Raw genomic sequence first — 18,532 nt, 5'->3', positions numbered from 1 at the left:
TTATGACACTAAAAGATAAAAAACAGTAATTAGTGTAATATAAGGGTATTCTGGTCTTTTTTTTAGAAGTCATGAGAAGTCAGTATGGTTCCCAAACAGACTTCTAGCACAAAAGTACTTCTGCCAGTACGTCACAGAGTTGATTGCCAAACGCCCTTTCTGCACAGAATTACTTTTTCGGCTCCTCCATAGAGTACTTCAACTCCTGTTCTTTAGAAGAGTAGTTTTGCTCCTGGTTTCCAAACAGGCCCGAAGCTTTCTGTCAAAATCTTTTTATAATCTCAATTCCTTTCCAGACATTAGCATTTGGGGTAAAATTCCCAAACAAAATCTCTTTCTTCGTTTTGTCAACCATATTCTTGAAAGAATCCTAAAAATGGATAACAGCATGTCAAGAAACTTATCTTCTTCTTTTTTTTCGTTCTTTCTTTTTTTAATTCGTGATAATTGGTTGGCTGCCTTGGCCATGTTCTTTGCCTTCTCGAGGGGAAAAAAAATCAAAATAGGAAAAGAAAAACTTGATAAATATCAACATTTGAAAGTTTCATTTAGGGTTAATGTTTCTTATCAGTCTTGGTCAATACATTCTGATATGATACGATATTTTGAAGTATGGTGGTAACTATGCATATATGCTAGGACTTGTTAGTATCTATCTTTCCTGTACCATTTTTTTCACAGCACACCAAGTATTGAAATTAGAGAAATTTCCCAAAATATAAATTGTTAGATTGCAGGTTTTTCAAGTGATGATTTCTCAGTTTGTGCACGATCTTGCAATAATATATATATATATATATATATATATATATATATATATATAATATATATATATATATATATATATATATATATATATATATATATATATATATATATAGGGATGTCAATGGATTGGATCAGGGTTGATTTGGTATTGATCCAATAAGGATCGGATCCAGAACTGATTTGATAAGTATCAGATAAGAACCTTACTGGATTGGGTTTTTTTATTTATTTAATCAAAACTCAATATTAAGATTCAAACCTGATCCATTTACAATCAAATCGGATCTGGATCAAGCCAAACCTAAATTTATATATAAATTCTAAATAAATTTCCCACTTTTCAACAAATATATAATATAATATACATACTTTCTACATATTATCGGATCAGGTCCTTATCAGATTGGGACAAGGTTGATCTAGATCCAATCCAATAAGATATCGGATCCTTATCAAAATCTAAAACATCAATCCAAACCCGAAGTTATTGGATTGGATTTTGGGTCTGATCCAATCCATTGAGAGTCCTAATATTTTTCTAAAGTGACAATCTTGCTGGTTTTTATAGTGACATGGGTTTAAAATAAATGGTGAGCTGGAATCAGAATTTTGTCATATTCAGCCCATTACACAATTTACACTTAAGAGAAAACAAAAGAAAAATGAGAGAGACTTATTTATGCCTCTCTTTCTCATAACCATTCTTAAGAATGCCAAGAGCTTTTCTCATTCGAAGGGCTTTCAAATACAAAAAAGAAATCATAAGTGTGTGATTATTAAAAATATAGAATTGATATCCATACCCCATAGATCATAGTAATTTCCTTGTTTTGTTTCTGGTGAATAAGGTGGTGTGATTGTAATAAACGTTCTTTCAGAAGATATGTAGTTTAGCTCGGAGGTAAATTACCATTTAATTTGGAGGCTCTTTCAAGTTGGAGAAACAAAACGTTTATTCAACTTGCTTTGATGATAAAAAGATGAGCAAATCCTCTGTAGCGCGAGTTCCCTATAACGCTAACCAACAATTGATAGTGCGTCAAATCATCTAGAGAACAACCTTGGTTCATTTAAATTTAGAAGTTCACTGACCGTCCATTCTAAACACTCGATCAAACCAAAAAAATGTATATATATATAGGGAAATGTTCAGCAACAAACATTTTGACAAACATTTTGGCAAAACATTTTTCAAAACATGGGTTAGAGGTTTTGGAATGGGCTGATTTTTGATGAGGATGATCTCTACGGTGAGGAGATCATCATCACCAAAAATCAGCCCATTCTAAAACTTCTAACCCCATCAAAAATGATTTACAAAAAATTGACGGTCCACAATTTTTCAACTTGTAAACTGGGGCTAGAAGTTTTGGAATGGGATGATTTTTGGTGAGGATGATCTCCTCACCGTAGAGGTTATCCTCACCAAAAATCAGCCCATTCCAAAACCTCTAACCCATGTTTTGAAAAATGTTTTGCCAAAATGTTTGTTGCTGAACGGGACCCATATATATATATATATATATATGACAATAAGATCTAAATAATTAATCCAAGAGGAATCAATGATTTTTTTTTCTTTCTTTCTTTCTTTTGACTATAGTGTTTTATAGACTTTTATAAAGGTACCACAAAGAGTTACAAGAAACTCCTGCTACAGAGGATCAATTCCTAATAACAAGGTGGGTCCACCTAAAAACTGAATAGATGGATAACCAATTGGACCCTACTCTTTCCATAAAATACCTTTATTTATATTTATGATAATATGAAAAAAAATCTATGATTCATTAGCTGAATCAATATTATCTTGATGTCGACATGATTTTAATGATCTTGATCGTGATCCTCTCTCTCTCTTTAAAATACATTGAGACCATCCAACAAACATGGAGGAGGAGGCTATCCAACACAAAAAGCGAGATTTTTTTTATATATATTCATTATTACGACCGATCTTTCTATTTCGGATTAAGTCATGCAGTTAAGTAATTGTGTTGTATCATGTAAAAATGTATAAAGACACCAAATCATGTTATGTTGTAATTTATAATAGGAGAAGGGGAATAAAAGTGATTGACACCAAAATTCAAGTGGCCATAAATGCCCCCACTTTTATACTTAAATTTAATAATATAATTGGGATGATTTTGGTAAAAGCCCAATAAAATTACTAATCCACGTGCTCATAATTATGTTGTTTAGTTTTACAAATTACAAGATTCTTTTTTGAATATGTAATCTTTATATACCTTTTACTCAATAATTTAAATTAAAATAAACTCTTTTGATACTTGTGCGTTTGCACATACCACTTACTAGTGTAACTTAATAAAATAAATGTAATTAATACTAAGGGCGCAAATTGGTCTAGTTTAAACCGAGAATTGAATAAAACCGATAGCTTTAGGATGGTTTGGTTCAATTTGGAACAAGTTGCAGTTCGATTCCGGGTTACGAAAATAGAGAACCGATCAATTTGATTCGGTTTTTGAATCAAACTTATATAAAATCAAACCAAATCGAGGACCGAACACTTATGCAATAGATATATATATATATATATCTTAGCCAACATTCTAAACAAAGTTTTGTCTTATATGGTTAAAAAGTTTAGACATGAAATGATTTTTTGTGAGGATAATCTCCATAATTAGTAGATCATTCTCACAAAAAATCAGTCAATTCTGTAACTTCTAACCCTATTAAAAATGGTTACAAACTAATGGTAAAGATTGACGGTTCACAATTCTTCATTTTATAAATTAGGGTTAGAAATTTTAGAATTTGCTGATTTTTTGTGAGGATGATTTTGATTTTTTGTGAGGATGATTTTCTCATCATAGAGATCATCCTCACAAAAAATCAGCCTATTCCAAAATTTTTAACTCATATAAGACAAAATGCTTTTTCTAGAATATTGGCGAGGATTTTTTTTTTTAAATGCCACCCGGACTAAGTTGCACCTCTAATTAACACTTAGACAAAATCCCTCCAACCCCAACCTTCTTTTATTTTTTTTTCTTGAAGTAAGAGAGGCCCAATCAATAGATTTGAACACGATTCACTTTCCTAATGAGCCCAAAATACTAATTACAGCACATTCTGCCAAAACTACAACAATGATTTGAAATAAAATTGTGAAACCACTTATAGAAATCAAGTGGAACCTACAAACAATAATTAATCTCTCCTTATATAACTTGCGGTATAACCCCACATCTTTTAATCCAACTTATTTCCCCACTATTTTTATAAAGAGGGATGGAGATTTAATTTTACTACGAACATTATAGAAAGAATAATGATTTTTTGACGCACCCGTACGCCCCATCAAAGAATCATAGGTCATTTGCTTCGGGATACGCAGGATCATAATTGTTAGAAAATGGTCAAGAGATTGAATTTCAAGTATTCAATTATTATTTTTCAATGTGTGTAGCTTTTTGTTCTGTTTTTCCGATTTTGTAAGGGTATGCTACGAAGAGATTCAGTCATGAAATGGTCAAGAAATGTCTCTCCCTTCTTCTTCTATTCTACAAAACCACCACACTCAAATCCCTACAAGATTAAGTCCCATTTGGAAAATATGGTAAGAGAGAAGTGTAAAACTGGAACCCTAGGGTTTGATGAGGCATTGGGTTTGTTCGATCGTTTGGTTCAAATGCGACCCATGCCTTCCATTCTCTCTTTTAATCAATTGTTTGGAGCCATCTCCAAGATGAAACAGTATTCTACTGTGTTATCTATGTTTACCAATATGATGAATAGTTCTGTAGAAATCCAACCTGATTTGTTTACATTTAACATATTGATAAATTGTTGCTGCAACTTGGGTCGGATGGATATCAGTTTTGCTTTTTTAGGAAACAGTCTCAAACGTGGGTTCGAACCAGATTGCGTAACTTTGACGACTCTGCTTAAGGGTTTCTTTAAGGAGGATAACGTAACTCAAGGGATGGAGTTGTTTAACAAAATAGTGGAGAATGGGTATCCATACGATGAAATTACTTATGGTACGATAGTTGATGGAGTTTGCAAGAGTGGGGATGTTAATGGGGCTCTTAGGTTAATCCGAGGGATGGAGAAAGGAAAATGGAAGCCTGATATATTCATGTATAGTACTATTGTTGACAGACTTTGTAAGGAGAGCCGGGTAAATGATGCTCTGAACCTCTTTCAAGAAATGATTGACAAAGACATCATACCAAATGTCGTCACTTATAGCTCTTTAATTCATGGTCTATGCAGTTTTGGTCGGTGGACAGAAGCTGCAAGCTTTTTCAATGGCATGGTGAATGGTGGAGTCATGCCTAATGTAGTAACCTTCAGCATTCTGATAGATGGTCTTTGCAAAGATGGGAGGACTAAAGAAGCACTTGATGTATTAGAAATAATGTCTCAAAGAGGTGTTGAGCCCGATGTTGCCACATACAGCTCTTTGATTCATGGACTATACAGTTCAGGTCAAGGGAAAGAAGCAACAAGGTTATTCAATGAAATGCAAGATCGCAAAATCTCCCCGAATGTATTCATAATGAGTATACTAGTGGATGCTCTTTGCAAAGAAGGGAAGGCCAAAGAAGCACATCAACTATTGGAAGGGATGATTCAAAGTGACGAAAAGCCCAACATAGTCACGTACAATACGTTGATGTATGGATATTGTTTGCAAGGCCATATGACAGAGGCAAAATATGTTTTTGATTTAATGATGAGTAGTGGTCATGAACCTAATGTTTATAGCTATAACATTTTGATTAATGGCTATTCCAAGGAAAGGAAATTGGACAAGGCCAAGCAACTTTGTGAAGATATGCATCGCAAGGGATTGACTCCCGACACAATTACCTACAACACACTTATGGATGGGTTGTGCAAGGTTGGGAGAGTTGTGGAAGCTCAAGAGCTTTTCAATGAGATGCAAACTCATGGCCAAATTCTGGATATCTTCACATACAATACATTGTTGGATGGGTTGTGGACAAACAATTACCATTCCGAGGCAATGAAACTATTTAATGAGATGGAAAACAATGGATTGAAAACTAATATTGTAACTTACAACATCATTATTGATCATTTATGCAAAACTGGGAACATAAATGCGGCAAAGGAATTCTTTTGCAATCTTTCAACCAAAGATCTTCGACCTGACACTATAACATATGCCACAATGCTCAAAGGTTTTCTTAAGGGAGGAATGTTGAAAGAAGCTGAAGATTTGTTCATGGCAATGGAAAAGAAGGGCTCTATTCCAGAAGATGTTACATTCAATATCATGGTTCAAGGATTGATCCAAAATAATGCTATCCCTAAGGCAACGCATTTTCTCAACGACATGGTTGAGAGGGGCTTCTCAGCAAATGCAGACACCACGGCTATGGTGGTGAATTTGCTTGTAAGGGATGGATCAGATCATGAGCATATGGAGATACTTCGTAAATTCTTGCCAGAGGGCTAAAGTAAAGGTAAGATACTCAATGTTGAGGTAGTACTTCGCAAGTCATTTTAAGGAGTAAATGTTTTAATTTTAAGTTATTTCTGCTAGAATTTTTTTGTTCACGATGATAATGTTTTAAGGCGTAAGTGTGTTAGTATCTCAATCATCTTACTTTTTTGTTTTCTCCACATGTTGTTTCCTTTGCACTGCATTTTTGGCCCAAAAAATTTCTGATAATGAATGAGGTTTGTGTCAAGTATACAGCCGGTGTAAAAAACTGCCACATCCTTTCATGAATCATGATATCAGATTGAACTGGTGTGGTGGACTTCAGATTGAACTGAAAGTGGGATGGACTAAGACGTCCAAAAGAATATGGATAAATCTGATTTTGAGCCCTAGATATATGTGCACTGCTCCAGCATCATATGGCTGAACTCCATTTCATAATCCTTTCATATCATGAAACCCATTAAAATCTAGCAACCTCAACTGTTTTTTTTTTTTTTGTTGATAACCAGCAATCTCAACAGTTATACCTACCTATCCCTAATTACGTCATTCATTCATCCTACTTCATCAAATAATTAATAGCATCCGTTGTCTACAACTTGTTCCTATCTTCCAATCTAAGCTTGTCCAACAACAAAGTCTAAACTGAAATTGTGGCATATCCCTATGAATGAATTTCAGGCTTTTAGGAAACCTAAGTTCATCAAACAACTTAAATACATACTAAAACGAATAACAAATTACTAGTTACCTTTGTTTGTGATGAATGAATTAAAGATTTCACAAAATGGCGGATAATTCTGGTCCTTGAATAGAAATGTTTAATTTTTGTGTTCTTTTTTATTATTTTTCCCAACCTTCTTGTGTAAAGGTTGTATAATTTTATGGCAAAGCACCTAATGTAGTAATGGGTACTAAACTCTATTTTTTTTTACTAGCCAAACTTATTTTTTCAACTAGTAGCTCTATAAAGAGTTGGAAGTGGAAGTGATGCTATGTGGTCCTGTTGGGAAAGTTGTTGATGCACACTGCCATAACTTATCACCCCATGGGTGGAAATCAACAAGGAAAAAAAAAAGGAAGTTCATGACATGATCTTTGTTCACTACTTATTTTAGTGGCATTAGAAATGAAATGGCCGTAGCAATCACTAATTCACTACAAGATATGGGTTTTTTGGTATTTTTAATTGTGGAGTTTTAGTTTTGGGTGTTTCTACTTTTTCCGTCATTTCACCACTTTTATGATGATCGGTGTAATTTCACTCAATCTGGTATGGTTTTCATTGGTTATCGAATTTTCTGTTATTCAGATCAGTTGGGCTGGTATTTGAGCAAAATCTTGGGTTGTTTGTTATATTTTTCAAACTTGTTGTGTGGATTTAATACTCGGCTTTTGCAGGTTTATTGGTTTAGTGATCTGACTTCATTTCCTTCTTTGTGTATTTAGAGATGTTGTCATGAGTGATTTGTTGCCCATCAAAATTTCGGTGTTTGCCTTGTAAACGTACTTAGATACCATGCTTTTAGTATTTAGGGTCTCAAATGAAGTATAGTTCTTAATTTGTATGTAAATGAGAAACATAGTGGATTTTATGTTTTTCCATTGTCAAATAGAATAAGGAAACTCTCCGCAAAATCAAATTTTGTTATAGTCAAATGAATTTTTTTTACAAGTATCACATTCTTTGGTAGGTTTTTGTCAATAATATTGAACTTCTATAATTTGTAGGTAGCAGAAATGATATGGATCAAGTTCTCTTAAGAAAGATGTGGACCTCTAAAGAACAAACGAGTTAGTGGCCATTGGGTAAGCATGCTCAACTACTATATTTGAAAAAGAAATATTCTTTGCTCTTTGTGAATCTATAGAAAGCCAATTTGTTTTTATAGAAACATGTGAAATGGGGAGGGGGATATGGTGATCTAAAGAAGAGTGGTGAGTTTCATTTTACAATTTTAGTAGTTGAAAAATCCAAAAACAAATTCCAGTATACAGGTGGTTTATATTCTCTTTTTTGAAGCTATTTTTGCTAAAGATTATTTTCTGGCCTTATACAACAAATTTTATTAGTAGAAAAAGTGGGCATTGAACTTTCTGTGGGACCCATTTCAGACTCCACAGTTTCAATATTTCCAAAAATATTGGATGAGTTATCTGTGGTAGCATCCATGTCAGTCGGTCGAGATCAAGTTTGAGTTGCCAGAGTTGCATGAATTTTGAAAAATCACGATTATAAGTATGCTTTTAAGAAACATTCAAGGCCAATTGTCTTAGGTGAATTGTCCTTCACATTGGCTCTTCAAAGAAATTGGATATGACTAGTATGACATTCTGAAAGTATCATCAAAGTCAATAAAATTCGGTCAAGTTATTTAGGTGTATGTACATTCGGTAAAGTCATTTAGAGCATTTATAAGATGGTGCAGGCCGGGTTCAACTGAGTCCCCACCCAACCCTAAATAGGCGGGCTGCTCTATACACCTATTAGCCCTAAGTCAACTAAGTCTTAGCCCAACCTTAATGGGCTCGGGCTTGACTTAGGTCGGGTTTGAACTAAATAAAATGACTAGAATTCAATGTATATTTTAAATGAAAGAGAGTTTTTTTTTTTTTTCATAATTTGTTTTATGTATTTGAAGATTATCCGATCGAATTTGTAATTAATGACTTATTAAGCTATAATTATTATAAATAAAAGTTAAATTACAATTATATAATATATTCTACTTTTATTAGAAAATATTTATCTAATTAACTATTTTATTAAATTTTCCAAAATATATAATAGAGCGCTAGATCTGGCCGGGTTTGGCACTATTAGGCCGTAGTCCAACCCGAATTGACAGGCTGAAAATTATTGAGTCTGGATCTATCCTTGCAGGTTTCATATGGAGACCCTAACCCTTGTTTTATCGGGCGGCCAACGAGCTCAATTAACACCCCTACTCACACCCTTTTCATTTGAGTCTAGTAATGAGCAGTAGTTCAGGCCAGAGGAGCGGTCTTGAACCTAGTTTTAAAAAAGTCTTAACTTTAGGTGTGTATGTGGGCCAGGGTGGGGATGAAGTAAAAAAAGTAAGCTATGTTTTGCAATGAAAAATTTATAATTGCTTGGTCGCTACAGGGAGATCTCTTGTGAAACCATATTTCGTGTTTGGTTAATTTGCAATATAAAAGTTTTGCAACGATTTCTTGTTAAAATAAAATGTGGAAACAGTTTTAAGTTATTTGGCCTCATTAAAAAAAAATATTCAAATTACAAAAACATGTATATGAATTTACAAAAATATCCCTTTGATGAGGATTGTTCTTGTAATTTTTATATACACGTAAATGTATCTTTGATGAGATATATTTTTTGTGAACAAATATTTCTACCAAGTACTAAGAGTTATTTTTGTAATTTAAATTTATGTGAATTCTATCAATCGTAAATTCTATTAATCAATATTTATTGATTTCAAGTTAATAAATATCCAAATTCTACTCTCTCTTGACCTCTCAATTCAAAACAACCTAAAACAAGGAGTGAAGAAGAAGAAGGTTAGTTTGTAATATTTGTGTTAGAACGATAGTCTCACATCTCCTGCGGGAACCCAATCTGTGTGGTATATAAGGAGAAGGCAACCCTCACCTTATGACCATTGTTTTGAGGTTGAGTTAGGTCCATGGACCTTAATAATTTGTATATTGTAGAGTAGATTATTGTCGCAAAGCTAGGGTAACGCTATCGTAAAATTTTTCTACATGTTGATAGCTTAGTCTATTACATGTTGATAGTTTAGTTTGGTTTATTATATATTTTAATGTAGGTTTTCCTGGGTTGGATCTTTCTTGCTACCAACTTGTCCTTTCCTCGGTTTTAAGTTACATTTACTCTTTCAGTTGTGATTATAATTTTTATTTTCATTGGGGCTGTTGTCTACATAATTCAATTCAACTACAGAGATGTTTCGTTGATGTGTCTATGTACATTTGAGGATAGCTGCGCATTTGTTAAACAGGACTAGCTACTGTGGAGTCCAACCCATGATCTTTTGATCTGGAATCATATGTAGTAACCCGTTCCTTGTCATAAGATATTTAGAAAAGTTATTACATCAAATATCGTTGGATACGGTCAAATTGTTTAACACCATTAAAAATATAATTAATGAGATAATTATAGGATTCTTTCTCTACTAAAAATTGAAAGAAAATATACCACTTGTTTATGACATCTATTAATAATGTAGGATTCAAGAATGAAAATGGTAGTAAGGAAGATAGAATGGAAATGAATCGATTTATGAATTATTTAAGGAGGAAGGAAAATGATATCCAACACTTCGAGAACCTAGTTAGGGAACACAACTAATATTTATAAGATACTTGGTTCTATATCAGGTTCTATTAATAATGAAAGAAAATGGTAAAAGTGGATAAAACATTAAAGAAAAGTTGAGTAGGGTCTTATTTCAGCAACCTCAACCACAATACATGTATACAAAATATTCCATCACCAAGCAAATGAGTACTCTCTAGAACAACTAAACTAGAAGCTACAAGGAAAGAAAATAGTCATCAAGGTGTGATACATAAGACTCGTGATCCCACATTTTATTCTTTCAATAGCCCCAAATTTTCAAGATAAGGCTTTAATGATGCTAATAAATTTAAAAAATAAATATGCATGTTAAGCTTAAGCCTTGAGGCAGGCTTCTATGCACACACCTTTTTCAAACACTGATGTCTCTAGTACCAGAATTCCATAAGCTCGCTCTCTTTTTCCATCTATTTATTTATAGTATTCATTCTGATAGAAAAAAAAAGGTATTACATTTTTCAGTTCCAAACCTGAATAAAAGGGGTGTTGAGTTTAGTCCCACATCGGACACTCATTGCCTTGTCTCTCTCCTTATATGCTCCTGAGCCTCTCCACTCATTGCCAATTGGTTTTGAGTTTGTCCCCCAAATTTATCATGGTATCAAAGCGGACTTCTCTCCATGTCATCCAGTTCATATCTACATGTGCTTTGGCCCAGTCCGTCTGTCCCATATGTGCAGGGGTGAGTTGAGTTTAGTCTCACATCAAACACTCCCTTGTCTTGTCTCTCTCCTTATAAGCCCCAGTCATTGCCAATTGGTTTTGAGTTGGACCCCCAAATTTGTAAGAGGAGGGAAAATGATGAGTTGGTTCCGCATCTCTTTATTATTGCTTCTTATTACCTTATGCTTCTGATCAGGTTCCTATTGATGTTTACAGGGGAATACCAGTTTGCTCTTGTGGGCAACCTTCTTTTTTTTTGTTTAATACTATTTGGAATTTTCCCGTTAAATCCTTGTAGTCAATTTTGTTTGATTATTTGAACTTGAATGGATGATTGTTTGATGAGTCTGGGCGGGAGCCCTTGTAGAAACTCTTTTAGTTCTCTGTGCCAACTGACATGGGTGTTGCAAATGAAATTTTAAAAGTTTTCTTGAGTTTTGTAACAATTGATCCAATCAATTAATACATCAGTCACATAACACTCCTGCAGGTAACTCCACTTTCGTTACCCGACACTATTCCTAATTGGACCATCAATGGATCGGGTTTGGGTCTAACAACTAAGCTCATTTAGTTATCGGACCGGGCTAAGCCCGTTTCATGATAGGGATGGATTTGGTATTGCATTTAGGCCCAGTGGGTGGCCCGGCCCATTCTCCATAGTTCCTAGTAAATTATATTGTATTGTTATTACTATGCTGCCTTTGATACATTACCGTTGCAACTTGCAAGGTGCAACAGTCACAGTAAAGGGGTAGGTTCGTGAAATCATCTATCCAACTATTTATTCCTTCTTTCTTTTAAATTACTATTACACCCTTAAAATATTACTGTTGTAATGTGCTATTTAATATGTTATTTTTTGAACTATTTGATGTGTTTTCTGTACAATGACAGAAGTTAGAATTAGTTTTGGCCCATTCCGAAAATGGCCCGAATGCAGGTGGATTAGGCTATAGTTGGAACGGCCTTGGGCTTGGGTTGTTTTCCGGCCTAATTTTTTGACTAAAAAAACCCAGCCCAGCCCGGTCCACTGACAGTCCTAAATTTCCTAGTGACATCCTCATGAATATCTCCAGTGAGATATTGTTTGAAAGGTTAACCTTGACATATATATACTAGATTGAGAATCAATTTTAAGTGGATGGCCCCCTGCCAGATAGGAAACTTAGTCAAGATATTAATTTTCTTTTAGTAATTGTTGGAAATGTGACCCTGTGTGAGTTATTTCCATTGTTTTAGAGACCGTTCTGGCTGGGTAATCACATATTCATTTATGTATTTTGGAAAATTTGATTAACATGGTCAAGTTCTATTTTATGTATAAAAGAGATTCTACATTATCATTATCATCAAATCTTATTCATAAAAATTTAAATCGATTAAACAAGTCTTGTTATTACATTTAATATTGAGGTGTTGCTATCTGTTTTCTCTAACTTAATCCTGTCTTGGGTATTAGCCTCTCTTTTAAAGACGTACAGGTGACCCAGTTGGAATCTCATATTGAGGTATTGCTATCTGCTTTGGGATGAGTTTTTCTTTTTCTGGCCTTGAATCTGAAGGAAGGAGAGAATGTGATAACCTTAACATTCTCAACTGTGATGCTTCTTATTATTGTTTGTTGACTCTGGATTCTCATCATGTACAATTTAACGGTGTTCTATTTATGTTTATTTTGAGTATGTTTTTAAACAGTTGGATGCTAGAAATTATGTGGAAATGGAACACTTGATTTGGACATTGATGGGAGGTTAAGTATTTTTTTTAAAGAATTTTGTAGTCAATTCTTCTATTTTAATTGGATAAAGTTTTGAGGGTCTTATATTACAGTGTTGTTATTAGGTACACATACATTTTTGATATCTATGATACCTGATTATGTCATTTGGCTTGTGAGCATTCTTAAACAACTCTAGATCATGGTTTAAGGAGGTTCAAATTTCCACCCATGTTTAGACCCTTGTTAGCAGCAATCTCCCGTTTAATTCTTGAAAAATTCACGAAAATTTTCATTTTTTTTCAATAAAAATATTGTTCTCCAGATTATTGAATTGTTTTGAATAATTCACGTATTTTAAGTTAGAAACAAATAAAATACCTTATTTTTTATTTTTTTTACGAATTTTTATTAAACTGTGTTGAAAAAATGCTACTGGAACTTGTTTGTTGCATAGTGTAAACTTGTAAGTTGTGCCGTGTAACACAAGTAGACTTTGAATCAGCCATGTTTCAAAATTTTGGAGGAATCCCCCTTTTATGTGACAAATGTATCTTTTATCTATAAAAAAATAATAATAATGACATGACCCTCTACATATATTTGAGATTACACCTTAATTTTTCAAATTGATGATTCATCCTTTGATTTTGGTTTTCTTTTATAACCCAATGGAACAATAACCTCATTGCCCTCATCATCACCACTATCATTATTACCATCACTGTCACCATTAATATCACCAATTTTAGCATCACCATCACTATTAGTATCACTATCATATTATTGAACTTTTAGTTTTTGAATTTTTGAAATAAGGTGGATTGTACACATATGAAGCATATGCTGTATATTTGTCATTTATCGAATTTTAGACTGGATTTTTGCAATACAATTTGAATAGTGACCGATTTTTTCACATATCAGAATTTTTGCGGCATTCTGAATTGTTAACAAGGGTTTAGTCTTCTTGATGATGCACGTTTTCCAATGCAAGTTTTCTGTTTCTCTTGTGATTTATACACTCTTCTATATAAAAATCAAGCCAAACCAACATGCAAGCCTATTTCAAGCTTAACTCTCAAATGGAGTCAAAGACGTACATTCAATGGCCAACAGTTTGGCAAACATTTTGGCAAACACATTTTTCAAAACATGGGTTAGAGGTCTTGGAATGGGCTGATTTTTGGTGAGGATGATCTCTACGGTGAGAAGATCATCATCACCAAAAATCAGCCCATCCAAAACTTCTAACCCCATCAAAAATGGTTTACAAAAAAATGGACGGTTCACGATTTTTCAACTTGTAAACTGGGCTAGAAGTTTTGGAATGAGCTGATTTTTGGTGAGGATGATCTCCTCACCGTAGAGATCATCCTCACCAAAAATCAGCCCATTCCAAGACCTCTAACCCATGTTTTGAAAAAGTGTTTGCCAAAATGTTTGCCAAACTGTTGGCCATTGAACGGGACCCTATATATATATATATATATTAGGGATGTCAATGGATTGGGTCAAGGTTGATTTGGTATTGATCCAATAAGGATCGGATCCAGAACTGGTCTGATAAGTATCGTATAAGAATCTTATTGGTTTTTTATTATCAGTCAACCGCTCAGCAACTGCAATTGCAGACATGAGATCTTCCACACGTTGCCGTTGGAGTTCTGTCTGAACCCAAGGCTTGAGTCCTTCTTGGAATGAGAACAACATGTCTTTCTTTGACATGTTATGGATATCAAGCATCAAGGCGGAAAAGTGCTTGATATACTCGTGAACTGTACCTGTATGTTGGAATTGCCTCGACTTTCTACGGGCAATGAACTCCACGTTCTCTAGTAAGAACTAGTGCTTCAATTTTTTCTTGAGGTCTTCCTATGTATCGATGGAACATTGGCTACTTTCCATCTCGGTGTACTTTGTTCACCACCATAGTTTGGTGTCACTTGCAAGATACATAGAAGCAGTTGTTACTTTTATCTCTTCTGAATCCGGACGAGCTGCACAGAAGTACTACTGCCCATGTCGAATAGGAAATTCTCGAGTTCTTTCGCATTGCGAACACCATCGAAGGTGCGTGGCTCGGGTACTCGCAAGCGCGAGGGAGAAGCATCACTACTGGTAAGCCGATCATTAGCGACGGCTCAGACCAGGAGACCTACCTTCGTAGTGAGTTCCGTAATTTGTTCCTGTAAGGCGGTTACGTTTCCTTGGGTATCTTCCTTGAGGTCAGTCACTCTAGCTCTGAAGGTCACGGATTCTTCTTCCAGCGTGTGTTGTCGACCATCTAATTGGGCAATACCATCAACGAAATCGGATAGCATGGCCATCTTATCTTCTAATGCCTCGATGCGTTCCTTGTTTGTACGTGGTGGTGGTGTGTTTGAAGAGGATTGGTCCGCAGTACTTGCAGTTCCTCTTGCCATCGTTCGCGTGAACTAAATGGAAACTGGGGGAAGAGCTGGGGATAAAACCAACGTGAACCTGAACCAACATGGTTGAAATTCCAACTGTACTCAAACAACTGTAGCTCTGATACCAACTGTCACGGTTGTATTCTTTCGAAGCGAGGTCATGCGACACAAGGGGTGAAATCCACTTGCAAGCTTGTAAAATGATCGTACACCACACACAAGTAGTAAGAAAACAAGTAAATGAGGCAACACGAGGTAAAGCTCGGAGGCAATTTTGTTGATATAATATTGATTAAACGGGGTAACGCGTTACAAAAGCAATAAAGTGCGTTACAAGTAATATATGATCCTATGACACGCGGGACTTCCACGGAGCTAAGCTTTAGGGATTCAACAACGTGGGTGTAGACTGGGGATTGTGATAGCACTAGACACCCTTCCTACAAAGAGGATGCTAGTTTTTCCTAGGTTTCCAGAAGGAAACATCAAAAGTGGAGGCTGGTCATACTCCCTTATTACAAAAATGCCACTAAGCTAACAAGTGTGCCCTGGCACGAAGCTGACATGTACCTCTAAACTAACAAATATGCCCTGGTACGAGGGTTGACATGACTTCATAGCGAGCCTTACATACTATTACATGGGTGCTCCAGGGTAACTCCGGGACGAGCTTACACCTAACTCTAGGTGAAAGATGATATGGCCATTACACATATGCACTAACATCCTCTTTAGGGTTAAAGGGTAAAAGAGAAAAGATAATAAAGTTAGAGCAATATTATTGAAAAATAGGCTAATATAGATCCCAAAAAATTATAGTTGGGGGGAACATTTATACCCCACAAAATTGTAACTCAACAGGGTCTATCATTGGGTTTTATTATAAAGATGTTCTCAAAAAGATTTTGAATTGCGAAATATAAAAATTATTAAAATATTTAATTAAACTCAAATTATTCTAAATTTTTTTTGCAACCCCTATTTTAAAAATCTCACAAAATTTTGGTAGTTTCTCTTCAAAATTGTATGATCAACCTAGACAATGAGTTCTTCATACTCCAATACATAAGAAATTTATTTATTTCATAAGAGTTCATTCTCGATTTGGTTTGACTCTATAAAGCCTTGAATCGAGGAGAACCGATTGATTAGTTCTACAATTTTGTAACCCAAAATTGAATCGGAACTTTTTCAAACTGAACCAGCCAAAACTATCGGTTTGGTTCGATTCTAAGTTTGAATTGGATTCCTATAAGGATCCGATACGTTATTGGATTGGATCTGAATCTAGATCAACCATATCCCGATCCAATAATACGTTAGTAAGTATATAATTATATTATATATTTGTTGAAATATGTATAATAGTTTATTTAGTTTTTGTTTACCCAATCCGGACCCGATCCGATTGTTAATGGATTGGATCTAGATCTTAATATTGAGACCCAATAAAATCCCGATCCGATACTTTATTGGATAGATACCAAATCTACTTCGATCTGAACATCCCTACCACATGACACGATGAGATCAGGTTACTTGAAATGATTTCATGAGATTTGGATTTTAGAAGAAGTTTCAATGATTGTGACTAATTGAATGGATTTCTCGGATCTAGATTGACATATTTCCAGCTTGGAAAGTTACTAAGGACATGAAGTTTTCTGTCAAATCTTTTTATAATCTCAATTCCTTTCCAGACATTACCATTTGGGGTCAAAATTCCCAAACAAAATCTCTTTCTTTGTTTTGTCAGCCATATTCTGATCCTAAATTAAGAGGGGAAATTGGTTAAGCGTTAAGCACCAACATTTTTATGTGAAAACTGAGTGGCTTCTAGTTTATCTTCTTTTTTTTTTTCCTTTTCTTTTTTTTATTTATTCGTGGTATTATGTTGGTAGCCTTTGCCATGTCTTTGCCTTCTTGGGGAAAAAAATCAAAATAGGAAAAGAAAAACTTGATAAATATCAACATTTGAAAGTTTCATTCAGGGTCAATGTTTCCTATCTGTCTTGGTCAATATATTCTTATATGATACGATATTTTGAAGTATGGTGGTAACTATGCATATATGCTAGGACTTGTTAGTATCTATCTTTCTTGTACCATTTTTTTAATAGCACACCAAGTATTGAAATTAGAGAAATTTCTCAAATTATAAATTACTAGATTATAGGTTTTCAAGTGATGATTTCTCGGGTTTAGAGTGACAATCTTGCAAATATATATATATATATATATTATATATATATTATATATATATATATATATATATATATATATATATAATGGGTAGCGTTCAATGGCCAACAGTTTGGCAAACATTTTGGCAAACACATTTTTCAAAACATGAGTTAGAGGTCTTGGAATGGGCTGATTTTTGGTGAGGATGATCTCTACGGTGAGGAGATCATCATCACCAAAACTCAGCCCATTCCAAAACTTCTAACCCCATCAAAAATGGTTTACAAAAAATGGACGGTTCACAATTTTTCAACTTGTAAACTGGGGCTAGAAGTTTTGGAATGAGCTGATTTTTGGTGAGGATGATCTCCTCACCGTAGAGATCATCCTCACCAAAAATCAGCCCATTCCAAGACCTCTAACCCATGTTTTGAAAAAGTGTTTGCCAAACTGTTGGCCATTGAACGGGACCCTATATATATATATTAGGGATGTCAATGGATTGGGTCAAGGTTGATTTGGTATCAATCCAATAAGAATCGGATCCAGAACTGGTCTGATAAGTATCGTATAAGAATCTTATTGGATTGGGTTTTTTATTATCAGAAATCAATATTAAGATCTAAACCTGATCCATTTACAATCAAATTGGATCTGTATTGAGCCAAACCCGAATTTATATACAAATTCTAAATAAACTTCATACTTTTCAACAAATATATAATATAATATATATACTTTCTACATATTTCGGATCAAGTCCTTATCAGATTGGGACATGGTTGATCTAGATCCAATCCAATAAGATATTAGATCCTTATCAAAATCTAAAACACCAATTCAAAGCCGAAATTATTGGGTTAGATTTTGGGTCTGATCCAATCCAATGAGAGTCCTAATATTTTTCTAAAGTGACAATTTTGCTGGTTTTTATAGTGACATGGGTTTAAGATAAATGG

At 34.4% G+C, this 18,532-nt stretch overlaps 2 protein-coding genes across 2 annotated transcripts in view; both read left to right on the top strand.

The window, feature by feature from the left end:
- The window catches only part of LOC147408299 (uncharacterized), a 25,126-nt gene extending 12,407 nt beyond the window's left edge, over nt 1–12,719 (top strand). The window contains exons 3-4 of the mRNA XM_086432677.1: nt 4,211–6,209; nt 7,955–12,719. Coding sequence (XP_086288803.1) covers nt 4,211–6,209; nt 7,955–8,022 — 2,067 coding nt within the window. The 3' untranslated portion in view covers nt 8,023–12,719. The remainder of the gene's footprint in view (nt 1–4,210; nt 6,210–7,954) is intronic.
- Nucleotides 1–13,029, top strand: part of LOC147408298 (uncharacterized) — a 61,034-nt gene extending 48,005 nt beyond the window's left edge. Inside the window, exon 3 of the transcript XR_015177049.1 lies at nt 12,718–13,029. The gene's annotated coding sequence lies outside the window, so the exon portion shown is untranslated. The remainder of the gene's footprint in view (nt 1–12,717) is intronic.
- Nucleotides 13,030–18,532: the final 5,503 nt, after the last annotated feature.

This window comes from Akebia trifoliata, chromosome 3, assembly GCF_017979445.1.
Source record: "Akebia trifoliata isolate Shusen 1 chromosome 3, ASM1797944v1, whole genome shotgun sequence".
Classification (NCBI taxonomy): domain Eukaryota; kingdom Viridiplantae; phylum Streptophyta; class Magnoliopsida; order Ranunculales; family Lardizabalaceae; genus Akebia; species Akebia trifoliata.
This window is presented reverse-complemented; position numbering and strand designations above follow the sequence as displayed.